At 42.1% G+C, this 19,054-nt stretch overlaps 1 protein-coding gene across 1 annotated transcript; it reads right to left on the bottom strand.

The window, feature by feature from the left end:
• Positions 1 to 15,390: 15,390 nt before the first annotated feature.
• On the bottom strand, positions 15,391 to 16,416 carry LOC134586270 (trace amine-associated receptor 4-like). Its single transcript, XM_063441757.1, has one exon. The coding sequence runs from the start codon at positions 16,414 to 16,416 to the stop codon at positions 15,391 to 15,393; it is 1,026 nt and encodes a 341-aa protein (XP_063297827.1).
• Positions 16,417 to 19,054: the final 2,638 nt, after the last annotated feature.

The raw sequence follows: 19,054 nt of genomic DNA, 5'->3' as shown, positions 1-19,054 counted from the left end.
CCAAAACAATAAAATCGGACACTGCGCCTTTAAGAAATAAACTACGTGCGCGGCAGAGAACAGAAAAGGAGCCGCGCACTCCCGCAAAAATAAAACATTTATTAGTGAAAAAATGGAAAGGAATGAACATTGCTGAATTGACTTGGCGGCTAACTCCCACTAATCTCGGACAGGCCGGGACATAGTGGTTCCAGGGCTGCGCTCAGATAGATGGGTGAAATCAGACAGGACCCATATATACACTGCCCTCTGTCCCTCACAGTCCGGCCACGTGGACGTGGGGGGAAAGGCATTCAGGAGCGGAGGCTCCTACGGCACACAATCCAGCACCCTGCTCCGTCCCCACGCCGCTCGGGAAGCAGCCAGCGAGCGACCGAGGATGCGGGCAGGGCAGGGAGGCAATGAGAGGATTCCCGCTCGGCGGACGAAGCCGGCGGGCAGGAATCAATACAAGGGACACGTGGGACCGCTGGAGTCTTTCTCCGCGGTCCCGACGGTCGGCACGGGAAGCGGTCGGAAGACCGCTTCTCGGCGACCGCAACAGAGAACCAGTTCATTGCACAAAATAAAAGAAAAACAATGAAAACAATAAAGACAAGGAGAATGAAGTAATGGAAACAAAACCACATGCAAAGGAAAGGGAAAAAAGGGGCAATATAATAGATTACAAAAGCAAAGCCCAAATCCCAGAACAGCCACAGAAAAAATGCAGCAATACCATAAACCCAAGACATGAGCATAAAAACCATAAATTACATATAATAGACACACAGCCACCCATATAACACAGGAGGCAGTGGTACTCTGACCTGTACTGTCTGCGGAGCAGCAAAGAAAGAGGAAATGGTGGCTTAGGAGGAGCCTTATATAGATACCTTATGTTTTTGTCTTTGGTGTTTATCTCTCTATGTTAATGTGCTGCTGTGGAGTTCTAGTAAAGAGAGACTTAAGCAAATATGAAGCCTCCTGTCATGCTATAAAATTAAATTCTCTGGACTTTCTGCCTGGGTTGTCAGGCATGTCACACAAATTGTAATTCATAAAATTACTTAATTATGTAAAAATATTACATAAATATGTACGTAGAATTGAAATGTATATCTATATATATGTATATATATATATTTTTTTTTAATATTTTTATATAAATATAGGTATATATATATAGTGATATATACATATATATCTATGTGTATATATATATATATATATATATATATATATATAAATATCAAAATACAGTTAGAACGAAATTACACACACACATGTATATATATATATATATATATATAAATTATTTATTTTTTTCATTTTTAATGTATTTATAGATTTATTTATTTTATATTATATATATATATATATATATATATATATATATATATATATATATATATATATACAACAATAAGAAAGCACGGCACTCCTCCTCTATTTTACTATAGGTCAAAAAATGCCTAGGTGCAGTCCCGCGTCCAAATATAAAATACTAAATAAAGGGAGAACTCTAGGTCTTCTCTTCAGTGAAAAAAAGGTATTTACTGTATCAAAATAGAATACATTACATGTGCAAACAAATCACGTTTCGACCCTGCTGGGGTCTTTATCAAGATCACTGAGTGATCTTGATAAAGACCCCAGCAGGGTCGAAACGTCGATTTGTTTGCACATGTAATGTATTCTATTTTGATACAGTAAATACCTTTTTTTCACTGAAGAGAAGACCTAGAGTGCTCCCTTTATTTAGTATTTTATATATATATATATATATATATATATATATATATTATATATATATACATATATATATATATATAAATATATATATGTATATATAATATCATTCTACGCTTATTTTGATATTATATTAATATTAAAATACACTTAGACAGTGTATGTGTATGTATTTGTAAGTGTATATATATATATTTAGATCATATATATATATGATCTAAGTATATATTATTTAATTTGAAAATGTTTTAAAACTTTATTTCATTTTATTACAGGCAGCAGGCACTCCCCCTGCTGGCACTGCTATGGCACTGCTATGGACGGCTATTCCGTCCATGTGATCGTGAGGTCCTTGCAAGCAGGGGGACTGGCTGGGATGCCAGACAAGTCCCCCCATCGCGATTGCCGGCGTGGGATTGCCGGCGAGCAGGTGAGTACATAGGACGGCGAGGACGTACTATGCCGCCCGCCGGCATTTAGAGTCAGGTCTCCAAGGACGGCATCTACCTGCATGTATAGCAATATATTACTGCAAATTCATCACACCATATTGTGTAATGTGTTTCAGAGACTCATCCACATGTCTGCCTGTCTCGCTATCATATCTCTATCTATCTCAGATACACTCACTTCAGCTACTCTGATCTAAAATTTTAAATTCACTTTGAATTCACTTTGAATTCTCACTTTAGTGAACAATCATGTAATAGCTAATAACTTCTAGATTGAAAATGTTGCGCAGTAAAGGAATCTGAAAAATTCAGACTCTTTTTTTGAAAGTGTGGTTGAATGCTCTAAAAGTCATAATTAGGGGAGTTATGGCTAGGACAGCATAAACAAAGTTATTTATCTCCTAAATGGCAGAGAATTGAGCAGTAAGACTGCATAGGCACGATCTATACATTAAAACTGCTTCATTAAACTAAAGTTGTTTTGGTGCTTAGTATTGCTTTAACCCCTTAAGGACACATGACATGATTCCCTTTTATTCCAGAAGTTTTGTCCTTAAGGGATTAAAGGGACACTATTTGCACCCAGACCATTTTATCTAATTGAAGTGGTCTGGGTGCAGTGTCCCTGTCCCCTTAACCCTGCAAGTGAAAATAGTTTCAGAAAAAAACTGCAAAGTTTATTTTGCATGGTTAAGATTACCTCTAGTGGCACTTCCTGGCATTTCACGAAGTTTTGAAAATCCTCATAGGAAAGCATTGAGTTTATATTTTCCTATAAAGAAGGCCTAATGTGTTGGAGGTGCTCACCATGCATGCACATTAGGTTCCACCCATCGCTGACGTTGAAGATTCATAGAGCGATCCAGCACCCAGAGACCTCAGCGCTGGAAACAGATAAGAGATAGAAAGGTTTTTTTTTTAAGGCAGGCGTAGTGGGTGGAGATAGAGGGGCACTATTGTGTTAGGAATATAGTTTTGTATTCCTAACACTATACACTTCTTAAAACATAAGTTATATGTAATTTTAATGTATGGTTCAAAAAATGGCAGTTCTCGGAGCAAGCTCTATATCAATGAGACCTGAACAGTAGACACAATTGTCTTGAACAGCTTCTTTGGATCATGATGAGTAGTGATGTACCGAACTGTCTGCTGGCGAACAGTTCCTGGCGAAATTAGCGTGTTCGCGTTCGCCGCAGCGGGCAGACACATGCGCAGTTCGATCCGCCCCCTATTCGTCATCATTGGGCAAACTTTGACCCTGTGCCTCTCGGTCAGCAGACACATTCCAGCCAATCAGCAGCACTCCCTCCCTTCCACACCCTCCAACCTCCCTCCCAGCATCCATTTTCGATTCATTCGGAAGATGCATGCTTAGTGAGAGGAGGGAAAGTTTAGCTGCTGCTGATTAGATAGGGAAATTGATAGCTAGGCTAGGGTATTCAGTGTCCACTACAATCCTGAAGGACTCATCTGATCTCTGCTGTAAGGACAGCACCCCAAAAAGCCCTTTTTAGGGCTATAACATCAGGCTGCTTTTTTTTTTTTTTTCCTGTGTAATGTAATTGCAGGTGCCTGCCAGCTTCTGTGTGAGGTTCACATTGGATACTGTGCCTACTTGCCCAGTGCCACCACTCATATCTGTTTTAACAATAGGTTAAGCTTTAGATTTAAAATAAATATTTTTTTTCACTGTAATAGAAGAGCAGTTGCCTGCCTGCCAGCTTCTGTGTGAGGTTCACATTGGATACTGTGCCCACTTGCCCAGTGCCACCACTCATATCTGCTTTAACAATTGGTTAAGCTTTAGATTTAAAATAAATAATTTGTTTTCACTGTAATAGAAGAGCAGTTGCCTGCCTGCCAGCTTCTGTGTCAGGTTGGATGCCTTGCCCATTTGCACAGTCAGTGCCACCACTCATATCTGTTTTAACAATAGCTTAAGCTTTAGATTTTAAAGAAATCATTTTTTTTCACTGTAATAGAAGATCAGTTAGTTGTCTGCAAGCGTCTGGGTGTCAGGCCTACTTCAGCGTGTGCTCTGTAGACCTGTTCCAGCGTGCTTTGACAGTTGCCAATCATATTTGGTGTCTCTATAGCGTGCTTTTAAAACCAAAAATTTTTTTCACTGTTATAGATTGAATAGCAGTTACTTGTCTTCAAGCGGCTCTGTCAGTCCTTCCTTCAGCGTGTGCTCTGCAGAACTGTTCCAGTGCACATTGCCAATCATATCTGGTGTCTCTATAGCGTGCTTTTAAAACCAAAATTAGTTTTTCACTGTTATAGATTGAATAGCAGTTACTTGTCTTCAAGCGGGTGTCTCAGGCCTACAGTGTGTGCTCTGCAGAACTGTTCCAGTGCACATTGCCAATCATATCTGGTGTCTCTATAGCGTGCTTTTAAAACCAAAATTTGTTTTTCACTGTTATAGATTGAATAGCAGTTACTTGTCTTCAAGCGGGTGTCTCAGGCCTACAGTGTGTGCTCTGCAGAACTGTTCCAGTGCACATTGCCAATCATATCTGGTCTCACAGTAGCTTGCACGCATAGTACCACTAATCCCCAAAAAAATGACAGGCAGAGGCAGGCCACCCCGCAGGGGCCGTCGTGGTCGTGGTGCTGTGATTCCCTTTTGCCCTAGAATAATGCCCAGTTTTCAGAAGCCACGTACCCTGAACTTGAAAAGTTCTGAGGACATAGTTGACTGGCTAACACAGGACACCCAATCTTGTACAGCCTCCGCTCGGAACCTTGACGCACCATCCTCCTCCAGCTTAGCTTCAGGCACCTCTCAAGATAGCACTCACCCGCCTGCCGCCACCACCAAAACTAGCACCACAGCCGCTTTACTTGGTATGTCAGAGGAGTTATTCACACACCCGTTTGAAGAAATGAGTGATGCGCAACCATTATTGCTAGAGGATGTAGATAACAGGGATATGTCTCAGGCAGGCAGCATTAAACACATGGAGGTACGGTGTGATGATGATGATGTTGTACCCGCTGCTGCTTCCTTTTCTGAGTTGTCAGATACAAGTGAAGCGGTTGATGATGACGATGTGTCCATGGATGTCACGTGGGTGCCCGCTCGGCAAGAAGAAGAACAAGGCGAAAGTTCAGATGGGGAGACAGAGAGGAGGAGGAGACGAGTTGGAAGCAGGGGGGGGTCGTCGCAAGGAGCTAGTGGCACAGTCAGACAGCATGCATCGGCACCCGGGGTCAGCCCGACAGCACGCCAATCAACGCATGCTGTGTCCACCACCAGAATGCCGTCATTGCAGAGCTCAGCAGTGTGGCATTTTTTTTGTGTGTCTGCCTCTGACAACAGCGATGCCATTTGCAACCTGTGCCAAAGGAAACTGAGTTGTGGGAGGTCCAACACCCACCTAGGTACAACTGCTTTGCGTAGGCACATGATCTCACATCACAAACGCCTATGGGATCAACACATGAGTACAAGCAGCACGCCTACTCTAAGCCGCCATCCTCCTCCTGGTCCAGCATCTTCAGCCACGTCAACCACTGCTGTCCTTCTTGCCCCCTCTCAACCATCCGCCACTCCGTCTCCCGCCTTGAGCAGTTCCCGCTCATCTGCCCACAGTCCTGTGTTTCTGTCAAGGACATGTTTGAGCGTAAGAAGCCAATGTCACCAAGTCACCCCCTTGCCCAGCGTCTGACAGCTGGCTTGTCCGAACTATTAGCCCGCCAGCTTTTACCATACAATCTGGTTGAGTCTGAGGCGTTCAAAAAATTTGTAGCTATTGGGACACCGCAGTGGAAAGTACCCGGCCGGAATTTCTTTTCACAAAAAGGCAATCCCCAACTTGTACTCGATTGTGCAAAAGGAAGTCATGGCATGTCTGGCACACAGTGTTGGGGCAAGGGTCCATCTGACCACTGATACCTGGTCTGCAAAGCATGGTCAGGGCAGGTATATCACCTACACTGCGCATTGGGTAAACCTGCTGACGGCTGACAAGCAAGGAATGCGTGGCAATGCAGAGGAGTTGGTGACACCGCCACGAATTGCAGGCAGTCCTGCTGCCACCTCCTCTACTCCTCCTACTCCATCCTCTTCCATAACCTCCTCGGCTGAGTCCTCTTGTGCCGCTGCTTCTTGCTCCACATCAACGGCACCCCCCCAGCTCCCCAGGTACTATTCCACATCCCGGATACGGCAGTGTCACGCCGTCTTGGGTTTGACTTGCTTGAAATAGAGAGTCACACCGGACAAGCACTCCTGTCCGCCCTGAACGCACAGGTGGAAAAGTGGCTGACTCCGCAGCAACTGGATATCGGCAAAGTGGTGTGTGACAACGGAAAAAATTTGATAGCGGCATTGAAGTTGGGCAAGTTGACACATGTGCCGTGCATGGCACATGTGTGTAATCTGATCGTACAACGCTTTGTGCATAAGTACACAGGCTTACAGGACGTCCTGAAGCAGGCCAGGAAGGTGTGTGGCCATTTCAGGCATTCCTACACGGCCATGGCTCACTTTGCCGATATCCAGCGGCGAAACAACATGCCAGTGAGGCGCTTGATTTGCGAAAGCCCTACACGTTGGAATTCAACACTCCTAATGTTCGACCGCCTGCTCCAACAAGAAAAAGCTGTTAATGAATATTTGTATGACCGGGGTGCTAGGACAGCCTCTGGAGAGCTGGGAATTTTTTTGCCACGTTACTGGACGCTCATGCGCAATGCCTGTAGGCTCATGCGTCCTTTTTTTTTTTTTTTTTTCAACGTATATTAAAATTTTTAGTATACAAATGTAAAAACATATCCCATGCTTTACCCATTTTACAGTACAACTGTACACATGCAACATAAAAGAAATCACTGAAATTCAACAACACAAAGCTTACATGGGCTTTGAGGTGTTTGCCAAAATGCATGTATTTGTAGCCCAGATATAACAGTGGCTATAATTAACCTATGTAAACTTGTCACATCTGGCACACTTATACATTACTAAACACAGAATAGTAGTGAACTAAAAAACAAATTAAAAAATTCTGGTATTTGAAGAATATATTAAAATCATTCGTTTTCTGCCTACATTTTGTCATTCAGTTTTCAATTCAGTACAAATAGATGTTCAGTGAATAAACAGCTTAATATGGGGTTGTTGCTTGCTAAAAACAGACAGTTATGCTTTCTTCAGAAAACAATTATTGAACATTTGAAACTCCCATAGAAAGTATGGCTTTCAACTTACTGAGACAAATTAAAATTTCAGCTTTGATGTTCAGCACATTACATGTATTTTTTTTCAATATTTCGCTAAAACATAACAGTTAAAAAAAAACAAAAAACGTAAATATAACAAAACTACAACATTTATGCAAAAGGTTGAGGTCCTGCAGTAAAATGTTGATCAGATAAGAAGTTAGGTGGTATTATTTGTGAAAGCGGGTAAGAGAAGAGATTGGCTGGGTCAATGGACAATGGATTTACTGCATGAGTAGGGGGCAACATACCATGCCAGCCAGGGTAGGCTGCTTCTGGATACAATGGAAAAGATGGATATGGGAGACCTGCTGGAACAGTATTTGGCACATGGAGAGGTGGCATAATATTAGCACCCTGACTCTCTCCTATAATTACAGAGAATTCTCCTGGGAACTGAAGGCCATTGCTCAAATTTTGGAGCATATTCATGATCTCAGGCATGCCAACTTCCTCTCCTGTATCCTCAGAATTCTGATTCCACTGCTCAAAATTTGGGAAACCTGGAGGAGGGAGCCCTTGCTCGGCCATTTGTCTCTCCTCTCGTTCAACATCTGCTAATATGTCAGAGAAAATATCATCTGGGATATCCAAACCTTCTTTATGTTTCTTGGAAGATTTTTTGGGATAAGCTGTCCAGGAAGGATGGCTTGGAAGAAGCAAGATCAGAAGCAGAATAGGATGGTTGTCTTCCAAACCTGGACCTCCCAAAGGACGCAATCTTTGAGGGATGGGTTGGCCGGCAGGTAGAGGCACTAGGAACGCCTCCATGCCATGACTTCTGATGATTGCATATCTCAGCTTCCGATTAAGATAAGAATACAGCCGAGCATATGAAACTGCATCACTTGACGTTCTTTGATTCAGTCGGATCACACACATGTCCTTGGTGCACTCTGGCCAGATACGATCCACATATTCCCAAACAGACTCTTGCAAAATGCATCCTTCGGATGTTAACACTTTTGGTAAATCTTGGCAAAGATGACTGCTATAACCAGACTCTGGCGTGGCTGTAACTTTAAACTGCTTTATAGAGAACATGTGAAGGAATCCCTTCCACACACTTGAGTCTGCTGGATCTGTGAGTCTAGTATCTGGATCATACAATTTCTTGTTCTTCTTTTCAATGCATGAAGAATGTTGATTGCCATTAGTTATATGGTGTTTCCATATTTTCTCTGGTTTCTTGGTAATTACCCATTGGCTTAAGTCAGCATCACCTGGGGGGTTTATCAGCCCTTTGCATATAAGGCAGTCCTGATCTAAAAGGTGGCTCTTGTGTTGGGATGTTGTGTCCCTTTTCTCTGAGATGCAATCCTGCTGACAATCCTGAGGCTGCCACACAGAATCAGACAGATCCTCTAGGGTCAAGTTCTGATCGGCACGGTATCAATTTCAATTATCCCCTTGTGTGTGTCAGGGTACCTGTGGTCTCTACCTCCAAAAGAGGTAGAGACTTAGCTGTTCCACCATCCAGACGGTCTGATGACTCCCTTCCCCGCGGTCTATCCGGTCATGCAAGGCCGGCCGCGAGGGAGTGACTGCCTTTTACACCATGTAGGCAGGAAGTCATCATCAGGACACTCCCCCGGATCGACCTGTCAGTCAATTGCTGCAGGACCAATCAGGACGTCTCGGAGGTGTGGTTACTGCTCTGAACAGGGTATTTAACAGAGCTTCTTTCATTAGCTCATTGCCCTGTCGTGGTTCTAGCTTGTTCTAGTCACTCAGTGCTTGTGTATTCTATTATCCCTTTTGGTTTTGACCCGGCTTGTTTACCTTACTCTGCTTATCTCTGTTACCCTTGATTCGGCTTGTCTCTCGCTTACCTGTCTTCTGTTACCCTCGACCTCGGCTTGTCTTTGACCATTCTATACTGTACTACTTACGTTAGTCCGGCCATTCTAAGGTCCGGTATACGTATCTGGCTACTGTTTGTACTCTGCGTGTTGGATCCCTGTCCCGATCCTGACATTACGACAGGGCCAATGGATCCTGCAAGTACAAACAGTCAGCTGGCTTCTCCTGATCCTAGGTTTGGAGCCATGGATCACAGAATGGATCAGATGGCGCTTGCGCTACAGGCTCTATTATCTCATGCCAATAACCCACCAGAGGAGATACGTAATACCCCTGTTTCTCCTGTCAGTTTAGGTCTAGAGGTAGCCACAGTGGGTGCTTCTTCTCGCATTACCCCCCCAGTACGCTATGGTGGGGCTCCTGAGAAGTGTTGTGGTTTTTTAAACCAAATTAGTATCCACTTTGAATTGCAACCCCGCTCTTATCCTACAGATAGGGCAAAGGTAGGATTTATTATCACCCTACTTATTGAGAAAGCTCTGAGATGGGCCAACCCACTATGGGAGAACGATAACCCATTAGTGTATAACTATAACGCATTTGTAGCTGCTTTTAGAAGAACATTTGATCCTCCAGGTAGAAAGGTTAATGCAGCCAGATTACTGTTGCGCCTGAGACAGGAGAACCGAACACTGGTGGATTATGCACTAGAGTTCAGGTCTCTGGCGTCAGAAGTCAAGTGGAATGAGCAGGCGTATATGGATGTATTTTTGAATGGCCTATCTGAAGTAATCCTGATGAGGTTGCTACCAGAGAACTCCCTGAGAATTTAGAAGATTTAATTTTGTTCATCTCTCGTATAGATGAACGTTTAAGAGAGAGACAGAACACTCGAGAGAGGAACCGGAGACCTTCTTTTAGGTTAGCCCCCGCTTTTCCAAGTCCTGACTCCACGGTATCTTTGCTTCCTGAACCTATGCAGATAGGTTATACCCGCCTCTCTGAGGAGGAAAGACAGTACAGGAGAAGAGAGGGTTTGTGTATGTATTGTGGAGCCAAGGGTCATTTACTCTCGAACTGTCCTAACCGTCCGGGAAACGCTCGCACCTAAGTCTCTCTAGAGGACAAGCCTTGGGTGTTTCTATTTTGTCCTCTACTCCTAATTATAAAGATCACAGGCTTCTGCTACCAGTTTCCTTAACTTGGGAGAGGGAAGTAGTAAGGGCTATGGCATTGATAGATTCCGGTGCTGCTGAGAATTTTATCGACCAAGCCTTTGCTATTAAGAACAATTTCCCATCCCAGCTAAGGGAGACACCCTTGGCCGTTGAGGCCATAGATGGTAGACCACTACTAGACCCTGTTATCTTTCGTGAAACCATACCCATTAGTTTTTAAATGTTGGTATCCTACACGTGGAGAATTTATCTCTTTTGCTCATTTCATCCCCTTCCGTTCCCATAGTTCTGGGGTACCCATGGTTGAAGAAACATAACCCTATTATCGATTGGGAGTTAGGGGAGATACTCTCGTGGGGCCAGGGTTGCCAGGATAGGTGTTTATGCAAGGTTTCTCCATTAGCTAATGTTAACATACCTGAGACTCCTATTCAGTCCACAGAAAGACAGATACCAGACCTTTACCTAGACTTAAAGGCAGTATTTGACAAGAAGAATGCAGATTCTTTGCCGCCACACAGGCCATTTGATTGTAAAATTAAGCTTCTACCTGGGACTATGCCTCCGAGGGGCCATGTATATCCTTTGTCTGTTCAGGAAAACTTGGTTCTAGAGGAGTATATTCGGGAGAATTTAGAAAAGGGATTCATTAGGAGGTCTTCTTCCCCGGCCGGGGCTGGGTTCTTTTTCGTTAAGAAAAAGGATGGCACGCTGAGACCTTGTATCGATTACCGAGGCTTGAATAAAATAACTGTCAGAAATGCCTATCCTATTCCACTTATTACCGAGTTATTTGATCGTCTTAAGGGCTCCAAAATCTTCACCAAGTTAGATCTCAGAGGGGCATATAATTTGGTGAGAGTCCAGCAGGGACACGAGTGGATGACGGCGTTCAATACTCGGTACGGTCACTATGAATACACAGTTATGCCGTTTGGACTTTGCAATGCTCCTGCAGTATTTCAGGATCTGATTAATGAGGTACTTAGGGAGTTTCAACATGATTGTGTCATTGTCTACCTAGACGACATACTGATACACTCTAGGGAGATTGAAACTCACCATAGACAGGTCAGAGCGGTATTACAGAAACTTCTGCAACATGGTCTATACTGTAAATTGGAAAAATGCAGCTTTGATCAGTCTCAGATAGATTTTCTTGGTTACGTGATTTCTGGGGAAGGTTTAAGATGGACCCTGACAAACTCCAGTCTATTTTAGATTGGCCATTACCTAAGGGACTCAAGGCTATTCAGAGGTTTATTGGTTTCTCCAATTATTATAGGCGCTTCATTAAGGGTTACTCGTCTATTATTGCGCCCATTACCAATATGACCAAACAGGGGGCAGAAACTAAGACGTGGTCTCCTGAAGCTCTCGCTGCTTTCAAGAGGCTCAAAGAACTTTTTGCTTCTGCTCCAATATTAGTCCATCCTGATACGACTTTGCCGTTTCTACTCGAGGTCGATGCCTCTGAGACAGGAGTAGGTGCGGTTCTGTCACAAAGATTAGCGGTAGATAAACCATTACACCCGTGTGGTTTTTTTTCCAGGAAACTTTCTGGGGCTGAGAGCAGATATGACATCGGAGACAGGGAACTGTTAGCAGTCATTAAAGCCTTAAAGGAGTGGAGACATTTGTTGGAGGGGACCCTACACCCTATTACGATTTTGACAGACCACAAAAACTTGTCATATATTGGGGAGGCTAAGCGCTTATCCTCTAGACAAGCTCGTTGGTCCTTATTCCTGACTCACTTCAATTATGTACTGACTTACAGACCTGGTTCTAAAAACTCTAAAGCCGATGCATTATCTCGCCAATATGAACCTTCTACTGTACCTGAACCAGTTCTTTCTTCTATAGTTCCGAAGTGCAATATCATTGCTAATACGAATCTCAGGATTCATTCTCCATTACTGTCCGAGATCATTAAGTTGCAACATCTCGCACCTAAACAGACCCCTGCGGGTCGTCATTTCGTTCCTCCTGCTTTTCAACTGGAACTTTTACAGTGTTTACATAATAGCAAGATGGCGGGACATCCTGGTATTCGCAAAACTTACGCCTTGATCTCTAAGGACTTCTGGTGGTCTACTTTACGGAGGGATGTTGAGGAGTTCATCGCTGCATGTGAAGTTTGTACTAAAACCAAACAACCCCATACGCTTCCATGTGGACTCCTGCAACCCTTGGAGGTTCCAGAGAAACCATGGTCCTGTTTGGCCATGGACTTTATTGTCGATCTACCTATCTCTAAAAGACAGACTGTTATCCTCACCGTGGTTGACAGGTTTACTAGGATGGCACACTTCATTCCCCTGCCTAAACTTCCGTCTTCTCCCGAATTGGCAGAGATATTCGCCAAGGAGATTTTTCGCCTACATAGGATACCCTCTCAAATTGTATCGGACAGAGGCTCCCAATTTGTTTCCCGCTTTTGGAGGTCCTTCTGCTCTCAACTTGGTATTAAATTAAACTTTTCTTCTGCCTATCATCCTCAGTCTAACGGAGCTGCTGAACGTACCAACCAGAAAATTGAACAATATTTACGATGCTTCGTTTCTGAACACCAGGATGATTGGGTCGGTTTGATTCCTTGGGCGGAGTTTGCACACAACAATCTCGTTTGCGATTCTACTCATTCAAGCCCCTTCTTCATGAATTATGGTTTTCATCCGTCTATTCTTCCTTCGGATTCTCCTTCCCAGGGGGTGCCGTCGGTTGATGTTCATGTTGCCAATTTGAGGAAGTTGTGGGATCAAACTCGACAAATCCTTGTGCACAACTCTATGTTGGTCAAGAAACACGCTGATAAACGTAGAAGGGCGGCTCCGGTCTTTGTTCCAGGTGATAGGGTATGGCTGAGCACGAGGAACATCCGTTTAAAAGTGCCCTCCATGAAGTTCGCTCCTCGTTATATTGGACCCTACAGGGTGCTGACCCGTATCAATCCGGTTGCGTATCGTTTAGCTCTTCCTAATACCTTACGCATTCCGAACTCGTTTCACGTTTCATTGCTGAAACCACTCATATGTAACAGATTTTCCTCCACAATAGCCCCTCCTCGCTCCGTTCAGGTGGAGGGTCAGGAGGAGTATGAGGTCAACTCTATTATTGATTCTCGAATCTCCCGGGGGAGAGTACAATATCTGGTTGATTGGAAGGGATATGGTCCTGAGGAGAGGAGTTGGGTACCTCAGGAGGATGTTCATGCTCCCCGTCTCCGCAGGGCGTATCACTCTCGCTTCCCATCTCGTCCCGGTTCATTCCGCCCGGTGGGCGTATCTGAGAGGGGGGGTACTGTCAGGGTACCTGTGGTCTCTACCTCCAAAAGAGGTAGAGACTTAGCTGTTCCACCATCTAGACGGTCTGATGACTCCCTTCCCCGCGGTCTATCCGGTCATGCAAGGCCGGCCGCGAGGGAGTGACTGCCTTTTACACCATGTAGGCAGGAAGTCATCATCAGGACACTCCCCCGGATCGACCTGTCAGTCAATTGCTGCAGGACCAATCAGGACGTCTCGGAGGTGTGGTTACTGCTCTGAACAGGGTATTTAACAGAGCTTCTTTCATTAGCTCATTGCCCTGTCGTGGTTCTAGCTTGTTCTAGTCACTCAGTGCTTGTGTATTCTATTATCCCTTTTGGTTTTGACCCGGCTTGTTTACCTTACTCTGCTTATCTCTGTTACCCTTGATTCGGCTTGTCTCTCGCTTACCTGTCTTCTGTTACCCTCGACCACGGCTTGTCTTTGACCATTCTATACTGTACTACTTACGTTAGTCCGGCCATTCTAAGGTCTGGTATACGTATCTGGCTACTGTTTGTACTCTGCGTGTTGGATCCCTGTCCCGATCCTGACAGTGTGTCAGCTTTGTCATCTGAATCTGGTATGGCTGTCTTTCCTCTTTCTCGATTAGTTCCAGTGCATGTTTTCTCTTTTGAATTCTCCAGTTGGCCAGCTCCTGTGCAGCCATTTACGTTGCACTCATTAGAACCAAACACTGTGGGGTGATTTATGGCCCCCACCCACCGCGCAGGGGTGGGGGCCGAGGGGGGGAGGACAGTAGGTCCCCCCATTGTGATTTATGGCCCCCACCCACCACGCAGGGGTTGGGGAGGACAGTAGCTCCCCCCAGTGTGTATCATGGGCTTTGAGGACAGGTGTCAATCCATACCTGCCAAGTGACCCTATGTAGGGGTAACAGTCCCTATTCTGCTCTGTGTCAGTGTGCATCGTGGTCTCTGTGGACGGGGAACAGTCTCTATTCTGCTCTGTGTCAGTGTGTATCATGGACTCTGTGGACAGGGAACAGTCCCTATTCTGCTCTGTGTCAGTGTGTATCAGGGGTTTTGAGGACAGGTGTCAATCCATATCTGCCAAGTGACCCTATGTAGGAGGAACAGTCCCTATTCTGCTCTGTGTCAATGTGTATCAGGGGTTTTGAGGACAGGTGTCAATCCATATCTGCCAAGTGACCCTATGTAGGGGGAACAGTCCCTATTCTGCTCTGTGTCAGTGTGTATCAGGGGTTTTGAGGACAGGTGTCAATCCATATCTGCCAAGTGACCCTATGTAGGGGGAACAGTCTCTATTCTGCTCTGTGTCAGTGTGTATCAGGGCTGGGCTTTGAGGACAGGTGTCAATGTTAGGTGATTTCTGCCCTTTATGGATTAAAAGCAGACTCTGCATCAACTGTGCAATTTACCATGGGAGTTTTGCTATGGATCCCCCTCTGGCATGCCACAGTCCAGGTGTTAGTCCCCTTGAAACAACTTTTCCATCACTATTGTGGCCAGAAAGAGTCCCTGTTGTTTTTAAAATTCGCCTGCACATTTGCGGAAGTTCGCGTTCGCCGTTCGCGAACCGAAAATTTCGGGTTCGCGACAACACTAATGATGAGTCAAATCCATGCTTTGTCTCAGAGGCTGTGTTCAAAGAAGGATGTATTCTTTATTGACAAATTACAAAACTGATAATTTTTTTGAAATTCTACCTAACACAGAAAGAAGAAAAATCATTATTAAATAATTTGCCTGTTATAATAATTTTAAAGGTTTTCTGAAACCATGGATAAAATAAAGCATAGATGATGGGATTAAGAGAAGAATTAAAATAACCAAGCCACAAAACTGCATTATACAAATCATCCGATGTTGTGAAATCAAGGTAAGGATCTACTACAGTGACAATAGAAAATGGGAGCCAACATAATAAAAATGCCCCCATAACTAAGCTTAAAGTCTTTGCTGCTTTGCTTTCAACCTTTAGAGATGCCTTGTTGGTGTTTGTACCCAGGTAATGCGGGTGATTGTGTAGCACTAGCATCCTTGCCTGTTTTTGTGCTACAGAAAATATATGGATATAGATTCCTATCATCATGGCACCTGGAACAAAAAAACAAAATGATGAAGAAACTGTTGCCCAAAGCTTATTCAGTATAAGAAAGCAAGACCCAATGCAGGTGTGTGACTCCACAAAATGATTTAATCCTTCCATGTGCACATTTGACACAATAAGACTAACTGAATATAAAAAAGGAACCGACCAGCTAACAAATAAATAAACTTCTATCATACGGTTTGTTATCTTTGAATAATAATGAAGCGGTTGACACACAGCATAGTAACGATCGACAGAAATAAAAAATAGATGAAGTATGGAAGTTGTGCAAAAAGTCATATCTAAGCAACTGTGTAGTTTACAGAATAAATCTCCAAAATACCAGCAAGATGTCGCTGATCGGACCATGCTATAAGGCATTATTACCAGTCCAAGAAGAAAATCTGTTATTGCCAAGGATAAAATTAAAAAGTTAGTTGGACTGTGAAGCTGTTTAAAATGAGAAACTGAAATGATCACCATTAGATTTCCCACAATGGTGATTGTTATAATCACAGACATAATAATGCACATAGCTGAAAATCTTGATGGGGTAACGTTGGTCTTAGGACAGGAGTTGCTCAAGTCAAAACAATACATTGAATTTAGCTTATTCCCGGAAACAGATGAGTTCATAGCTCTCTTACAAAGAATTTCCAGTTCAGTCACTGAAATGAGAAACGAAAAACATTTTTAAGTATTAGCAAAGTTGCATAAAGAGTTTTAATTAAAAAGGGCTTAAATTGTGGGAATAGGCTTTATGTTGTGTGGTCAATTAATTATATCTCAGGCAAAACTGATATTTTTTGCAATTTCATATTTTGTTAAAAATATCAATACAAAAATATATACTGAGTAAATTCCTAATATGAAGCAATGAGTAGTGATATACTCTACTATCAGAACTTTACCCTAACATCAATATTACATAACCACTGTTTACATAATGCCTGTACACCGCTTAGTATCTACAGAATATTTGCTACATACGTGGAATATTACCATCGTCCATCCAATTCCTGGTTCCATATTTGGTTCTTTCAAATAGATGTTCTTATAAATGATAAATAGTTCAATATGAAGAGATTTTTTATTTTTTCTGAATTGAATCAATAGTAGTCAAGTAACTTTTAATAATTCTAAAATTGCTTTGGTCAAGCAAAAACATTTTGTGGCTTTTTATTTATTTTTTATCAAAAATATTTAATATATTTCCAAGGTCCATCCACAAATCCGATGTTAGGAGACACTTTTCAAGTCATATTTATTTTTATGTTAGAAGATCGTTTCCCTGTTGAGAAATCCTGCCACAATCAAACAGATTTAAATCATCATAATCTTTTTTACAAGCTCACTACAACTCACTGTTAGATGTATGTATCTCTAAATAAATGGTGTAATAGTTCTGCTTATCCTTTAAATACTTTAAAACATTAATTTCGCGTTATAAAATGTTGTTTATTGCTAGACAAAAAAAATTGTGATTAACTAACAGTTGAGATTAAATGTTTAAGAAAAACTAAAGTAGGAAATATTTTCCGTCTTATGTCATTTGATTTTTTCTCATGTCTACTATTTTTTGACAGAGTTATTCAATAAAAACTTAGCTTTAACAAATTAAATACAAATGGCAAAACGGAGTGTAAATCTGAGTATGGAAAACTAAAACTCCATTTAACCATTAAAATATGAGCTGGAAAAAATACACTGTGATACTCTGTGAATGCAAATCTTCTTATTTAAGAAAATTTGAGTATTCAATCACCAATCAAAAACTGGTATTAGAATATTTCCGCAAACAATTAAAGATTAATACATGTATCATTTCTAAATAAAGTTAGAAAAATTAAAATGTTTTAAGAGATAGATAGAGATAGATAGACAGACAGACAGAGAGACAGACAGAGAGACAGACAGACAGACAGACAGATAGATAGATAGATTGATCAATAGATAGATAGAAAAACAGACAGACAGGCAGGCAGGCAGATAGACAGACAGACAGACAGACAGATAGATAGAGCTTTAGCTGTAACTTTCTATTCAGATTTATTTTGCTATAATTTGGTGTTTAGTGAACAAACCACATAGTAATTAAAATGGAATTGATAAGAAGTAGTGTTAGCATTTCTTAAAATTCAATATAATTAGCACATAATGATTTGCATATGGAGAATAAAATAATAAAACATTTACCTGATTTCAGAATTCTTTGATTCACAGATTTTACTGTCTTGTTATGGGATTTCTCAAACCATCAAAAATAGGTTAATGCAGCTCATGCTTCTACCTATATAGTAATGGGAATGCTGTATCCCTTTGGAAAATGAGCAAGATTTTATACACAAAAATGTCCCCAGAAGATTGTAAGTTACCTCCAGGGAAAATACTAATAGCAAATTCAGGCATTACAATAATTATCTGTGCATGTGTAGCGCAGGTGTTTATTAGAGTCATGATAAAAGGAACGGTCTAGTAAACTCAGATTGCAATAGGGTGTATTTACTAAACAGTGAAATAGTATAAAGACAGCTGATTTTGTTTTAAATGGTTTTTATTTTGGAGCATAGCATAGAGTCAAGTGCAGTACATTTATGACAATTGAAATGTGTTTGCCTATGCAGAGGCTTAGCTCAGTTGTGGAAAAGCGTTGTACAACAGTAGGCTGTCAAACGCAACAAGTCAAATCAATGGTTCCAATATAGCGGTAACTAAGTGAACTCTTTACAGTTAACGGTTATAAATTGGCTGGTAATAATGCTGTAAAAACTCTCTTTACTAAACTCCACAGCAGTAAAGAAAGTGAAAAAACTTTTAACCAATCAAAATGCAAATAGGGAGTATATTATCCCAGTGAACAGGCTCCTCCCCCTCTTTCGGAAGCGACATCGGAACAGGGAAGAAACGTAGCGATAAAGTCTGTAACGAACATCAGTAGTGGTATCTAACGGGAATGATGAACTTCTTGGCTTGAGTAGAAACAGGCACCAACGGGTGAACGTCCAATAGGAGTCTTGGTCTTTATAGGATGAATCGTAATGTTATGGTTATACTGTAGATCTTCCAAAATCTTTCGAAATTAAACTGAAAAGAGGATATGAGAAGGTTAGGTACCGGTCTCGAAACTGTATTCATGACAGTGATCCATCGGATTATATTGCAATAATAATAATAATTTGCATATACAGTGTATAGTTTACTAGAGGTTAAATAGGCTGATAACATCTGTGGATACATTATGACAACGTAATGATTCAAGGAGTTATGAAGAAAC

The sequence above is a fragment of the Pelobates fuscus genome, chromosome 2, assembly GCF_036172605.1.
Source record: "Pelobates fuscus isolate aPelFus1 chromosome 2, aPelFus1.pri, whole genome shotgun sequence".
In the NCBI taxonomy this organism is placed as follows: Eukaryota; Metazoa; Chordata; class Amphibia; order Anura; family Pelobatidae; genus Pelobates; species Pelobates fuscus.
This window is presented reverse-complemented; position numbering and strand designations above follow the sequence as displayed.

What these genes read in the sequence shown, in the direction of transcription:
- LOC134586270 (XM_063441757.1), bottom strand. Translation starts at nt 16,416, where the DNA reads ATGAACTCATCTGTTTCCGGGAATAAGCTAAATTCAATGTATTGTTTT.